Raw genomic sequence first — 14,470 nt, 5'->3', positions numbered from 1 at the left:
TAAAACCAGGGGCATGGTCTTCTGCATTTGATGCCAGGCTTTTTGTTGGCAATGCCCTAAAATTAAGGGGAGAATACTTTCCCTCACTAATTTTTTCAAACTCATCCAAATATTCCTTCACTGCATCACAGTCAGAAAAAAACTTCTTTCCAGTAATCGTTAGCTGATGGATTCTATGACATTTTTTTGAATCTGTCCAACCAACCTGTACTCGCACTAAGAGACTCATCACCAATCATTAATCTGTTCAGGTAAACAGCCTTCTCCTCAACCAGTGCTCCACTCAAAGGAGTTCCCCTTTCTCTTTCCTGCATAAACCAAAGGAAAAGCATTCGGTTTTTCTCTGAGAGTTAAAGTTGTATTTTCCCGTTCACTCATGAGGAAAATACATACACCACTACACCCGAACAAATACAATACAACTGTTACGCATGCCAGTGATTGATAACTAACATAACCAAGCCCTTTGTGAGCCAGCTGGCAGTGCACTGATCTCAGACACTACAAAGATCTCAACAATGCACAAGAACAAGGGCAGGGAGTGAGAGTGAGCCATTGTTCCCACACTTGTTCCCATTTGTTACCATGGTGTACCTACTTATCTGCTTGGTATACATCATTCTAGAAATTCTCACCATAATTCTGGCTAATCCCAACAAATCGGTAATCTGAACAAGGTCCGGTCCCAATTCGTTCAGATTAACGGGACTCTACTGTATTTTGATTTATGTACTTTTCAATAAAACTGTTATACACTGTTTACCTGGGCCGTGTCCTCATTGTGCCTCAACCAGAGCAAAACTTAGCAAAACTATTGCCAACATTCTACAATGGATCAATTATCTGGATAATTTAGTTGTGAGAGGAAGAACTCAGGAAGAGAATATGCTGAATCTACAGGAAATATTTTCAGTTGTTTTGAAAAACTGGTTAACATCTACATCTACATCCATAGTCCGCAAGCCAACTGACGGTGTGTGGCGGAGGGTACCTTGAGTACCTCTATCGGTTCTCCCTTCTATTCCAGTCTCGTATTGTTCGTGGAAAGAAGGATTGTCGGTATGCTTCTGTGTGGGCTCTAATCTCTCTGACTTTATCCTCATGGTCTCTTCACGAGATATAAGTAGGAGGGAGCAATATACTGCTTGACTCTTCGGTGAAGGTATGTTCTCGAAACTTCAACAAAAGCCCGTACCGAGCTACTGAGCGTCTCTCCTGCAGAGTCTCCCACTGGAGTGTATCTATCATCTCCGTAACGCTTTCGCGGTTACTAAATGATCCTGTAATGAAGCGCGCTGCTCTCCGTTGGATCTTCTCTATCTCTTCTATCAACTCTATCTGGTACGGATCCCACACTGCTGAGCAGTATTCAAGCAGTGGGCGAACAAGCGTACTGTTACCTACTTCCTTTGTTTTCGAATTGCATTAACGTGTAATTTGTCCAAGTGCTCCTTCTTTCAGCCTTCTATTTAGTATACAGAATGTACCCTCGGCCAGTAAGGCCTCATATGTCACAGAACGGGGCAAATGTTTTCTATATGCCAACATGAAAATTATGTATTATGCCTGATTTACTTCCAGACTGTAAAGAAAGCCCACCTATTGAATCAACTGCGAAGAAAAAGGATTCCTTTCCAGTGAACCACAGAATGCCAACAACCATTTCTTAAACTGAAGTAATCTCCAAACTGCTAATTGCCTAACCCTGTATCAGCATCATTTCCTATCTATGTTGGGCACAGACAAGTCACCATACATCACTGTTGTTCTATCATGTATATACCCAGATGGTTCTGAAAGGCCAATTGCATTCCTATCTTAAGCTACTGACCATGGCATAAGAAAACTATTCAAAGGTAGGCAAGGAAGCATTGGCAATTGTATTTTCTAACCAAAAGTTTTGCATTTTCCTGTATGGCAACTAATTTTATCTAGTCACTCATTGTAAGCTATTGTTGTCGATATTTGAACTCAAGCCAAAGTTACCTGCACAGACATAGAGCTTACAAGACAGTCATCTTTTCTTATCAAATTACCATCACTTCCAGAGGTGTTGCAGCAGTCATATATAAGCATCCAATCTTGAGTCAGGTTTGACAGTTTGTACAGTCCTGCTGGTCGCATGTTCTTCCTTCGACAGCTGGCATGGAATTTCATTGTTTTCCTTTTTTTTCTCTCCACGATGCTATGCCGTTTATTCTTGTCAAAGGCATCCTGTTGTTGACTCAGGATACCCACCAGTAACAAGTAGCAACTCCAGAGGTCCTATGCTCGTGTATATTGCAACTCCTGCATCAATTCCACTGGGTCGTTTCCAGAATGAAGAACCTTGCCTAGTGTTATGTATATTGACCATGCGTAGAAGAGGATACTGTGCAAGTGGCTCAAAAATATCAGGCTTATCAGTGACAGCAAGTGGCATCCGCTCAAATTACCAGCCGGGGCTTGTATCTACTCAGCTCTGGGATCAAGTGCATGAGGATTTTGCAGGTCAGTACCATGGGACTTGTGGTTGATTTTAATAGATATGTATTCTCATTGCCAACATGTAATATAAATACAACGGAACATGAAAGAAAATTTGACTGATCTTCCGGTGTATCAACAAGCGCCAGCATGAAGAAGAAGATCTCAAGAGGAAAGAAGGTAGTGAGATGACATCAGCCAATAGCCCACTAACGAGGACCGCACCACAACAGGAGCGCCCTTTAGCCGAAGAGAATATAAGTGCCGCTCCTGCCTGCCTCGGCTGCATAATATTGGACAGTATTAGACAGTACTAGACCCAACCCAGTCTAGCAGAGAGTGCTGCGATAGCAGTTAGTAGTGATCCATATCATTTGCTTATTTGGACATTGTCTATAGCGAAGAACATTACTTGTCTGCATGTTGCCCATCGCTTGCGACACCCCTGTAAATTCAAAATTAAGTACTGTCAGTCTACTTTTTTGTAATAACAACTATTAATGCGATTTGCTTGAATTGCTGTATAGCAATCCAAGAACACGGCATCCTTTAGGCACCCCCATACGAGACAAGTGAGCAGGACCCCACAACTAAGGACAACACAAATGGTTCAAATGGCTCTGAGCACTATGAGACTTAACTACTGTGGTCATCAGTCCCCTAGAACTTAGAACTAATTAAACCTAACTAACCTAAGGACAGCACACAACACCCAGCCATCACGGGGCAGAGAAAATCCCTGACCCCGCCGGGAATCGAACCCGAAGGACAACACAATTACTTTTTCTGTTGAGAGAGCTTCCTGAACACTAGTCACCGATAAAGGTCCAGTTTACTTTTGTGAGTTTTCAGGAGTTTTGCACCCGGAAAGGGATTAAGCATATTACCACACCCAATTTTCACTGGGTGTCTAGTGACATGGCAGAACATTTTGTGAGAATGTTTAAGATGCAGGTGGAAAAATCTTGACATCCACCCCTATCGATTCTGCACTGATCTCCTTTTTATTCTCACACTGGGCAACACTGTACAATTATTGCAGCCCAATGGAACTTTTGCATGGACATCTTCACTGTCCTTTCCTAGATTAATTGCAGTCTCCATCAATTCACAAAGTAGTAGCACAAGTGTTAAAGTGGCATCTGGGCACACACGTTCAGACATTCAACTGGCTGAATACGTGGCTCCATCTCTGCCCAGCAGGCTGGTCCTGGTGGCCACACCTTGAGGCAATGGAGCCACCTCATCCACTCCAAAGACTGCAAAAAAGGAAATGTAGGGTTCATTTCCAGGATGACATCCCAGGCTGTGGACATCTGGCATTCCTGATTCTCCAGCCATCATCCATCGCCCCTATGGATCCAGACCTGGAGGATGAACAGGACGACCTGCAGTCTGTGTTGGGTCTAATCAGACACGTAGTCAACTCACGAATCAGCAGCTAGCCACTACTCTGGCCCACCGTCACAATAGTTCTGACTGTATGAGCTGATTCAGCAGAGAGGGATCTTATCCCACCATATGTAACAAAGGATTAGTTGACATAATTGCTAGGTGCGGCGTGGAGTGATACACCTGTCGGCACCAGGTTACATGGATAAACAATAGTGGCGGATTTAAGGACTGTCATGGACAGTCTCAGTATCACTGTTCTCAGCCTCCTGATGTGTACTAACTGCTCTCTGGTGGACTTTCTTGCAACAACTTTGTGATACTCGGCTATTTTCTGGACACTGATTTGGGCTTTGTTATGTCTGAATGTCGCCATTTGTCTTGCACATGGACATGCCTGTTTTCATAATGTGGTGTGTCTCCATTCTCTGTTTGACTGCAGTTTGTGTCTGTTATGAGAGCACTGAGGGAGCAGTTTCTTTTAGAGGGCTTTCCAGTGGGATAAACTTACAGTGTTCTCCAATAATAATGTCTCAGTTATTCAGTAAATCATCAGAGTAGTTTAAGATATCCACGTCAAGAAAGTTTATTACTGTTTAATTCAATAAGAGTTAGACTGTAATTTATTTGTACATAATTTGTTTTCAATAAAACCTCTGTTGCTGGAGAAGCAGACTGACAATACTTTTCGTTACTAGTTAGTGCTTTGGGGAAAAAAAGAGAGAGAGTGTTGCTGCATTTTGTACACAGACCTCATAGAATTTAAGACCGCAGGAGAAAGAACAGCCCAATAATTTATGTTCCAGTAATTACATGCTACACTCCTGTTTCTACATTAAATGGAGGCTCTTAGGCAACTGACACGAATCTTCAGATCTCTAATGTTGATTGTTATGTATGTTAATGCATCCAGATAAATGCAGCCACACTTCATCAGAAAAAAGCATTTATGAATCAGCCTCCCATCAGGTACAGCCTGTAACAGCAAGCTGCAGCACAGATACTACCAATCAGCAACCAATTTTGTCAGTCAATGCACTACCGCCACTTTGCAAGGTTTCTGTTTGAGTTTGTGTTCAAGTGCTGTGCGAAGATGCTGCAGACACACCCATCTTAAGTGCTAAACTGTGCAACAATTTTTGCAGACTTATTCCCAAGGACATTCCAAACCAAAGTCTGAGAAACTGACCACAGCATGTGTGGCAATCCAAGGCTGCAGCCCCCACCCCGTCTCACCTCACTTCCATATTTGCTCCGGCACTCCCTTTTCTACAGTGATTTATCATTGCCATGTGAGTAAAACTAATAGAAGTCAACTGCAACAGACAGTTTCAGTATCTTGGCTCAGGTTTGTCATAATGGTTCAGAGATCTGAGTGCATCTATGATTGATTGAATTAATGAAATAAAATTTTACTAAACATTATCGATGCATAACCTTAAACTTGCCTTGATGTTACTAACTATGTACATCTCCTAACAATTCAGAACAAGGTACAGATAGGAGGAGTTACTGCATTTTATTTGCTACCATCAAACATGCCACATCAGATACAGATAATAAGAATATGGAGCAAATAATTGTCTTTCATGCATCGGTAGAAAAAAGTTTTGAGTTTAATATGTAAGTTGACAAATATACCTTTCTGCCAGTGGAAACACTACTTAAAACAGCAAGCTACAGGGTTTGTCCAACATTGTGTCAACACAATCCTATCTCACGAGAAAAACAGAATTTCTGTATTTGATCAAATAATGCATGAATGAAAATCTCATTTTTGAGCAATGAAGGTGCTTGTGATTTTGTTGGCCCATTTCTATACAGGTAGATGAGCTTTGTTAACACAGATCATCAACAAGGTTACATTTTCTGGATTGGCATTCATACCAAGTTTTGGTGCAAGTACGTTGGTGATTAACAGACAGACAGTTTCTCCAATTGTTTTTAACTTTATTTTGTAAGAAATGCTCTATGGAAGCTAGAGCTGGGTGTTTAACAAAAAGTAAGAAAGCAAGTTAAAGGTTGCATAATACAAGGCAGATCAACCAATCAAGATAAAAGAGAAGAACTAAAACTTTTTAGTCAAAATGCTGAAACTCTAGACTATAGGAGAAAATTGAACAAAAACCTAGGAAAAATGCAGAGTGACAGATCCTCCTTAAAGGCTAGGAATTATAAGGGCCAAGAACGAGAGAAAAAGAAAGAGAGAGAGAGAGAGAGAGAGAGAGAGAGAGAGAGAGAGAGAGAGAGAGAGCGTCCTCCTCCTATCATGAAACTAATATGGGTTACAGCCCACCTGAGATCCTGCAAGCACAATTGTTATTTCAACTTGGACCTCCAACTAACTATTATATACTTGTGAGTTTAAAATATGTTTCTTACAGAAAAAAAGAAAATTTCTTACTAACAATATTATGAAAAGGATAGTTACTACTCACTGTATAGCAGAGATACTGAGTCATAGGGAGGCACAACAGAAGGACTGTCTCATGTGTGTGAGCTACAGCAGCTGGCCTCAGTAGGCAGAGACTGCAGTTACATGTATGTGTGTGTTTTTTCTATCTCTGATGGCAGCACTGTTGGGCAAAAGCTCATTTTCTGGCAGTCTTTTTGTTGTGCTTATCTGCGACTCAGCATCTCTGCTATATGGTAAGTAGTAACAATTCTTTTCATAATACTGTTACATTCCACACTATATTTTCCACTGTAGAACTTCTTACTAGCTAGATGCTGTGTCGTGTTTAACATCATTTCATTGGGGTTTTGAGATTATGGCTAAAAGAAATTAACATACTTCATTGCCAAATTCAAACAATGATGCAAATAAATTTAATTACTTACAGAATAATTTATGAACCCAAAACATATGAAACTGTAATCAAACTTCATTACATCATTACTTTACACCATTCTTTGCCAATTTATTTTGGAGATGGAAGTTTGATATCAATTCATTCAAGCTAAACACAGTGTGAAAAAAGCAAAACCTTCTTCAGTTTGCTGAAAATTAAGTGATCATTTCATTAAGTGATTACCTGGCCACATAAAATATAAACTGAGGCATGTTATAACAACACGGCTCTTTGATTCTGAATCCTCTATCGAACAATTACAACAAATGAAAGGTCAAATAACATTTACAGACCACCACCAGAACACACTGAGGCCTTTACTCCAGAGAAGCTACTAATCTAAATATCCCCCATCTCTGCGTTCCTTTTATTGTTGGTGAATAAATATGTCAAAACTTACAGAAATATCACAGCACTTCCAACAATGTGCAGATCTTATTTCACACAATAATGAAACATCTCAAAGCATAATGGTCTATGAAGTCTACGATCTAAACTTATGACTGCTTGTTTATGAGTAACAGTGAAAGACATGAAAGAGGTAATAGTTCATCGAAATTTACAACACGAAATCTATCAAACAACAACGAAAATTCGTATACATACCTGCATCCATATGAACTTTTCTGGCAAGTTGGGGACCGGAATTTTTTCCTTTTCCAGAGGTTCTTCAACATTTTTACCCTTGGTATAGTTTTCCACTGAAATATAATAGCAAATTATATGTGACAAATTAAAAAGCGCTGACAGCCAACAAAACAAATACACCCTTATTAGATGTACAGAGAACAAGTACACGATCATAGAGATGGAAAAATAAATTTATCTTACTCTTAGATCATACGGATTTCTTATTTATGTGTCGCTTTCGTTTGGAAAGCAGCACAGCTTACATTATCAAATGAAATGGATTTAATTTCGCAAAAATTTTGTTGTACTCCGTTTCTTTTGCTGTGTTCAATCACAACATAATATTGTATCAGCTGTTGCAATTATAAACAAAAACAGATAGCTCCATTAACAACAAATGAATATCGTTTACAGGCTGCCAACGTAGGAATGATTGAAGCCCATACCAACTGTCGTGCCAGTATCATGGTCGGTACCCCGGGGGAGGTCTTTGGCGAGATGGTTTATAACATCTAGACATCACAGCCTGTTCTGATAAATACGAGGACTATAGAGAATGTGTGAAGATTTAACGTTCAATCGACGTCGAAATGCGTCCGAATGGAAAGAAATGTCACGAATACCAGAAAGTAAGAAAAATAACTGAGGGTGAGAGCTTCTATTTCACCATAAAAAATAAATATTTTTATAGTGAAATATCATTCTCCACGGCCACGGAGCTCAACAGTCCAAATAAAATGGACAAATTGTTAGAGTTTCTTCTGTTGCGAAAAGGAAACATGTTTTCGAGGGAAGATGCTCTCATCATCAGTTTGTCAAACTTAGCTAATGACGTGACAAAACTACATTTGCAGCATTCATAAAATAAAACAGAATAAAAAATACATTAGACTATAGTCCTCGCCGAGACCGATAAATTTTTTGTAGGTGGTCTTTTCCTGGCTTACGTGAAAAACGTCGACTTTTGTCAGTAGGTGTCCCATCTCACACCACACACCGCGTCTAATTGATATCCTGTGGGCTCCAAGAGTGTCAAACTGACGCTTCTCCAGATGTCGAGTGGTTGTTGTGAACTGTGCAAATTTTTAATGTTTAGTATTCGTTATGTTTCTTTTCATTCAGATGCACTTGAACAACGATAGGACGTTAAAATTCGATCGTCATTCATTCTCCATTGGCTCAACCATAATGCCATTTTATTCTTTTCATGGTGTCAGCTTACAACAATCCCTGGACGTCTGGAGAAGCGTCAGATCACCCCTCTTAGGCTCCACAGCTTATCATGTGGCTTTTTCACTGTCAAAATACTGGGAAACCTAAATCATTTTTCACTCTCAGATATTTGCCATTTCTTGTGGAAGAACTACCTAAGTCGTTATGGAACATTAGCAATGTCGATTTAAAACAAAGCAAACTGATAAAATAAAGACTAAGAAGAAGCAAAACACTCATTCCATTATTACAACACGAATAGCACAGAGAAACTAGGTTAGATTCCAAATATAAACAGATGAGGCACTGCTGCCCCATCGACATCAATGCCAAATATTTCTTTGCAGAAGCTACCTGTCCGTTTACACAAGCCAGAGTCATAAGATGTAGCAATGCTGTGAAGACGTCCTACTAAACTCATTTACTTTTTATATTCTGTGTTATCAGGTGTACAGATTGTGGATGTTTGAACTTAGATTTCTGCAAAATCTGCTACATTTGTTAAAATTTTTCCCTAGGCATGCTACTGCCTCCTGGAGTATACACTGATGAAATTCTAACTGAAATTCATCTGAATTAAGCAGCTGTGTAGTAACATTACAAACCACATGACACATATTGCAATTGTGTAAGGTTATACACAGAATTGAAGTGTACAGAATCATTTTCTTTCTGGAAACACAGATACAGATTCATAAGCGAACCAAGATAACTCGACACTGACAGTAACTTCAAAGATATGTTGTCCCACCACATGGATGTGTGTTGGAATAATGGTGTCAGAGGGGAGATAAAATACTGATTGAGAGTATTATAAAACGTTTTATGTCTTTTATCTGTTGGCTTTAATATTTAATGTTTGTTGCTTCGTCTTTTATGTCTGTATGTGTTGGTATTTGTTTATGATTTTCCATCAAACATGGTGTACTTTTTTCTGGCTGCACTAATGCATGACTTTCTGTTTGTGCCCTTACACTTAAAAGTACTGATCTGAAACTTTTGTTGAGACTGGTACCGAATATTTTTCTTTGAAAATGTGCAGTGCAAATCATTTATACCAGAGGCGGTAATTTTTAGCCTATGGAGCTGTTTCATATGAAAGAAAAATTTAACTTTTATTTCACATACCCCCCACCCCCTCTCGAAAAAAAAAGAACATTCCATCAAGCGTCTTTCGTACCATATGCTATTTTTCTTGACTTCCGGAAGGCGTTCGATACAGTTCCGCACTGTTGCCTGATAAACAAAGTAAGAGCCTACGGAATATCAGACCAGCTGTGTGGCTGGATTGAAGAGTTTTTAGCAAACAGAACACAGCATGTTGTTATCAATGGAGAGACGTCTACAGACGTTAAAGTAACCTCTGGCGTGCCACAGGGGAGTGTTATGGGACCATTGCTTTTCACAATATATATAAATGACCTAGTAGATAGTGTCGGAAGTTCCATGCGGCTTTTCGCGGATGATGCTGTAGTATACAGAGAAGTTGCAGCATTAGAAAATTGTAGCGAAATGCAGGAAGATCTGCAGCGGATAGGCACTTGGTGCAGGGAGTGGCAACTGACCCTTAACATAGACAAATGTAATGTATTGCGAATACACAGAAAAAAGGATCCTTTATTGTATGATTATATGATAGCGGAACAAACACTGGTAGCAGTTACTTCTGTAAAATATCTGGGAGTATGCGTGCGGAACGATTTGAAGTGGAATGATCATATAAAATTAATTATTGGTAAGGCGGGTACCAGGTTGAGATTCATTGGGAGAGTGCTTAGAAAATGTAGTCCATCAACAAAGGAGGTGGCTTACAAAACACTCGTTCGACCTATACTTGAGTATTGCTCATCAGTGTGGGATCCGTACCAGATCGGTCTGATGGAGGAGATAGAGAAGATCCAAAGAAGAGTGGCGCGTTTCGTCACAGGGTTATTTGGTAACCGTGATAGCGTTACGGAGATGTTTAATAAACTCAAGTGGCAGACTCTGCAAGAGAGGCGCTCTGCATCGCGGTGTAGCTTGCTCGCCAGGTTTCGAGAGGGTGCGTTTCTGGATGAGGTACTGAATATATTGCTTCCCCCTACTTATACCTCCCGAGGAGATCACGAATGTATAATTAGAGAGATTAGAGCGCGCACGGAGGCTTTCAGACAGTCGTTCTTCCCACAAACCATACGCGACTGGAACAGGAAAGGGAGGTAATGACAGTGGCACGTAAAGTGCCCTCCGCCACACACCGTTGGGTGGCTTGTGGAGTATAAATGTAGATGTAGATGTAGATGCAACAGGAATATCTCAGTTCATTGATTGAACTAACATTAGATTTTCGTCTATATTTCTATTTGAAAATAGTCACTATGTTGGATTTATTTCAGAATGCCCACGCTCCACCTTGAAGAAAATATAGTTTGCCTTGGCGACATGCAATCAACAATCAGCTGTAGTATGGATGGCGATACCGATTTCGTTTGTTGCACTTCACGAGTGAGACAAATGCCATACATAGCCAATACATTCCATACTTAATTTTACTGCAAATTCACAACACTATCAGCCATACAGTTATAGCCCTCAATATGCATACATGGTGCACATTCGATTGCAATAGACCTGTCATCAGTTCAGTTAAGTAAAGCCAGCTTTTATCATTTTACAGTTAATTTGTGATGCTTGTCTTTAATTTTAGTAGGCTTTCATTTATTTTATGTATCCAGTTATGGTGAATAGGTACACCAATCGACATTGGCAATAATTTCTGCCTCAGTACCTTCTTTGAATTTTAGTAGTACAAAATATATAAATACTTGAGTGTAGTAATGTGTTTTTACTGATGACGTTTAAGGATTCCGCATTACAAAGATAAAAAAGGGATCCTCCTAGTGCAATTTCATCCACTTGTTTTTATCCCTTATTTACAGCAACAAGTAATGTTATTGACTTGAAATGTAGACCAATTTTTAGAAACAATCACATGAAAAGAAGTCGAAATGGGGGTCAAAATTTTAAAGTAAGGCTGCTAGGTTAAGCGAAGCATATGTACATTTTTATATTTGTGGTAGATGACATTCAGAACTAAACTGTCATTTTCCTAAAGCAGTTGAATAGTACTCTCAGGAATTCTCGAGAGAACAGACTACAAAGTTTTGCATGAGCATTTAATGCTCAAATGAAAGACGTCCAACTTGCCGAGCAGTATAGCTCTGTGGTATGATGCTAATCTTCAATGTGGAGGGCCGGGGTTCGATTCTCGGGTGGGATGTATTTTAAAACGTAGGTGCATAGTTGATATATATTTTCAAACACAGTCACATGCTCTACCAGCATTTCTCTGAAGCACGAAATACATAAAGATCGAAAAAAAAAAACCAGTACTCGAGACTGATAATTGTTGGATTGCTGGTTCAAGTGTAGTCTTGGACATTACTTCTTTATTTTTTTTCATTCAGTTCCAGTACCTACGTCTTATAAATGTATGCTAATTAGTACATACTCAACTGTCATTTCGTGAAAAATCCACATCTTGTTTTTAAATACAAAAAAATCCAGTTTTCATCCCAGATATAAATCCCTGATCACTGATCCTTTATATACAAAGTTATTTTAAAAGAAGGAAAACATTTCAAATTAATACTGTTCCATCTTCATGAACTCTATGCTTCATGGAAATGCCCAAGGAACATGAACGTTCGTTTAAAAATTTATCACATCTGGGAATTGAAGGCCACCCATGTGATAGTTTGGCATTCTACCACAGAGCCAGACAATCCATCAAAAGTAAATTTGATTTACAGTTTCAAACAGCGTCAGGAAAATTTAAAGTAGATTTTGTAGGGAACCTTTGAGAGTTGCATCAAACTACTTTAGGTAAACTGATACTTGATTGTGAACTAACGCCGATTGCCATGTGATCTTTTTTCAATTTCCAATTAATGGCAAAAAATGTCTATTTCAGTTCAAGTTGTAAACCTGGTTTGGGGTCAACTAGTATACAAATAGGAACTAAGAAGAGGAAAGTTACAGAGGAGTTGAGAACTTTTCGAGATGAGTGGACATAAACTATTTTTTTGATGACTATAAAACAAAACCCACATGTCTAATATAACATCAAATGGGATTACGAGACTAAACATGCAGTCATGTTTAATAACTACAAGGGATAATTTCAGCAAGCCCAGATAAACGATTTAAAAAGGAAACTTTCTGCTCAATGGCAGATATTTGCACGGCCGAATTCAGAGTCGAAATGCTATTTGAAAGTGAGTTATGCTCTGATACTGGCAAAAAAAAATCGAAGCCATATTCAGATAGTGAAATGCATAATGAATACTTAGAGACTGTCATTGAAATTGTGTGTCCAGAAGAATAAGCCTGTCTCATCAAACTACATGTGGTCGACATTGGAAGACAAACTGAAGATACTTTAAAAAATCATGCAGCTGAGTTCATCTTTTATTCTCTAGCTTTGGCAGAATACACAGATATGGCGGATGCTGCCCAAGTGGCGGTTTATGTCAAAGTTGTTGATGCCCATTTTAATAACACAGAAGATTTAGGGACATTGTATGCACTTACGAATAACACAAAGTCACTAGAGTTGTTGAAAGCAATTTTATCGACATTAAGTTGCATTTTCTTAAAAGTTAACAACCTATTGGGGCTAACAACGGGTGGTGCTTCAGCAGTACCTGGGAAACAAGCAGGTTTAGATCAGTTGATCGAAAACGAGGCCCACAAAGTTGGCAATACCTCAACGTTAAACTTTCATTGGATTATCCATCAAGAGAATTTATGTGTCCAGTCCCTCAAAATCGACTGCGTCATGATGGTAGTTGTTAAAACAATGGACTTTATTAAGTTGAAAGGATTGAATCGCCATCAGTTACAAGAATTTCGAAGTCTTTGGATTCAGAGCATGATAACATTTTGTATTATACGAAAGTAAGGTTGCTAGCCTGTGCAAAAATATTGAAAAGAATGTTTGATTTTAAGCAAGAAATACAATCATTCTCTGAAACCAAGTCAAAGAGACTGCCACAGTTTGAAAATAAAGAATGACTTTCTGACGTTGCTTTCTTGGTAGATGCAAGTAGCAATTTAATGAAGTTAATAATAGACTCCAAGGAAAACCTCAGCTGATTAATGTCTTACATATTCTTATTTCCGCATTTCAAATGAAACCTGCACTTTGGAAACAACAGTTATGAACAGAAAACTTCACACATTTTCCTAAACTGTGAAAGCAATCAGACATCACAAAGGCTTCAGCGATTAAATACACTTCTTTAATATCTGACTTGAAATATGAATTCAGAATCTGATTTCAAGACATTAAGAAACATTGTATGTTTTTTTCTCTGTATTTCTTCTGCCATTCTTCGTAGACATGTGCCAGTACCAGGAGATTTACAAATAGAATGCTGTGAAATGCAGTGTGATTCAGGTTGATTTGGAGGACTTCTACAGAAAATATCTGACAGGAAGAAATAACCAGCATTTTACAAACATGCTTTAAAAATGAAGAGCACAAGGCAAAAATGATGATGGTCAATTTTTTTCCCATTTTCAGGTTAGGACAGGAATTTGTTGCTCAAATATGGCCAAATTTGTAGGGGGGTGTACACGGCAAGAATGCTGGCAGTTACTAAGTTATTTGCCATTTTATTTTTGTTGTGCACAGTAAAACTGATGAATGTCATCTATGTTCATGGCACATATGATGAGAGCCATTTCATAAGGTTTGCAAAACCTGTTTGATCAGGAGTTCAACGTGCTGTCTTCATTCTTTTGTTTACTTTGTGTTTATGGTCAGAAAGTTGCCAAAGTTTATAGCTTGTCTTCTTGGTAGTAGTTTCTGTGAAAATGAGTGAATTAAATGAGTCAAGTGTGGATGAAGATTGTGAAAACGTCAGTAAACCTAG

General features: G+C 38.9%; 1 protein-coding gene across 2 annotated transcripts in view; it reads right to left on the bottom strand.

The window, feature by feature from the left end:
• LOC124605860 (ribonuclease P protein subunit p25-like protein) overlaps positions 1-7,739 on the bottom strand; it is a 49,945-nt gene extending 42,206 nt beyond the window's left edge. Inside the window, exons 1-2 of one of the 2 annotated variants that reach the window (XM_047137805.1) lie at positions 7,542-7,739; positions 7,317-7,411 (exon numbers count right to left, since the gene is read on the bottom strand). In XM_047137805.1, coding sequence (XP_046993761.1) covers positions 7,317-7,411; position 7,542 — 96 coding nt within the window. In that variant the 5' untranslated portion in view covers positions 7,543-7,739. The remainder of the gene's footprint in view (positions 1-7,316; positions 7,412-7,541) is intronic. The other variant, XM_047137806.1, reaches the window with a different exon arrangement.
• Positions 7,740-14,470: the final 6,731 nt, after the last annotated feature.

The sequence above is a fragment of the Schistocerca americana genome, chromosome 3 (assembly GCF_021461395.2).
Source record: "Schistocerca americana isolate TAMUIC-IGC-003095 chromosome 3, iqSchAmer2.1, whole genome shotgun sequence".
NCBI lineage: Eukaryota > Metazoa > Arthropoda > Insecta > Orthoptera > Acrididae > Schistocerca > Schistocerca americana.
The sequence above is the reverse complement of the archived record's forward strand: the minus strand, read 5'-3'. Positions and strand labels throughout refer to the sequence as shown.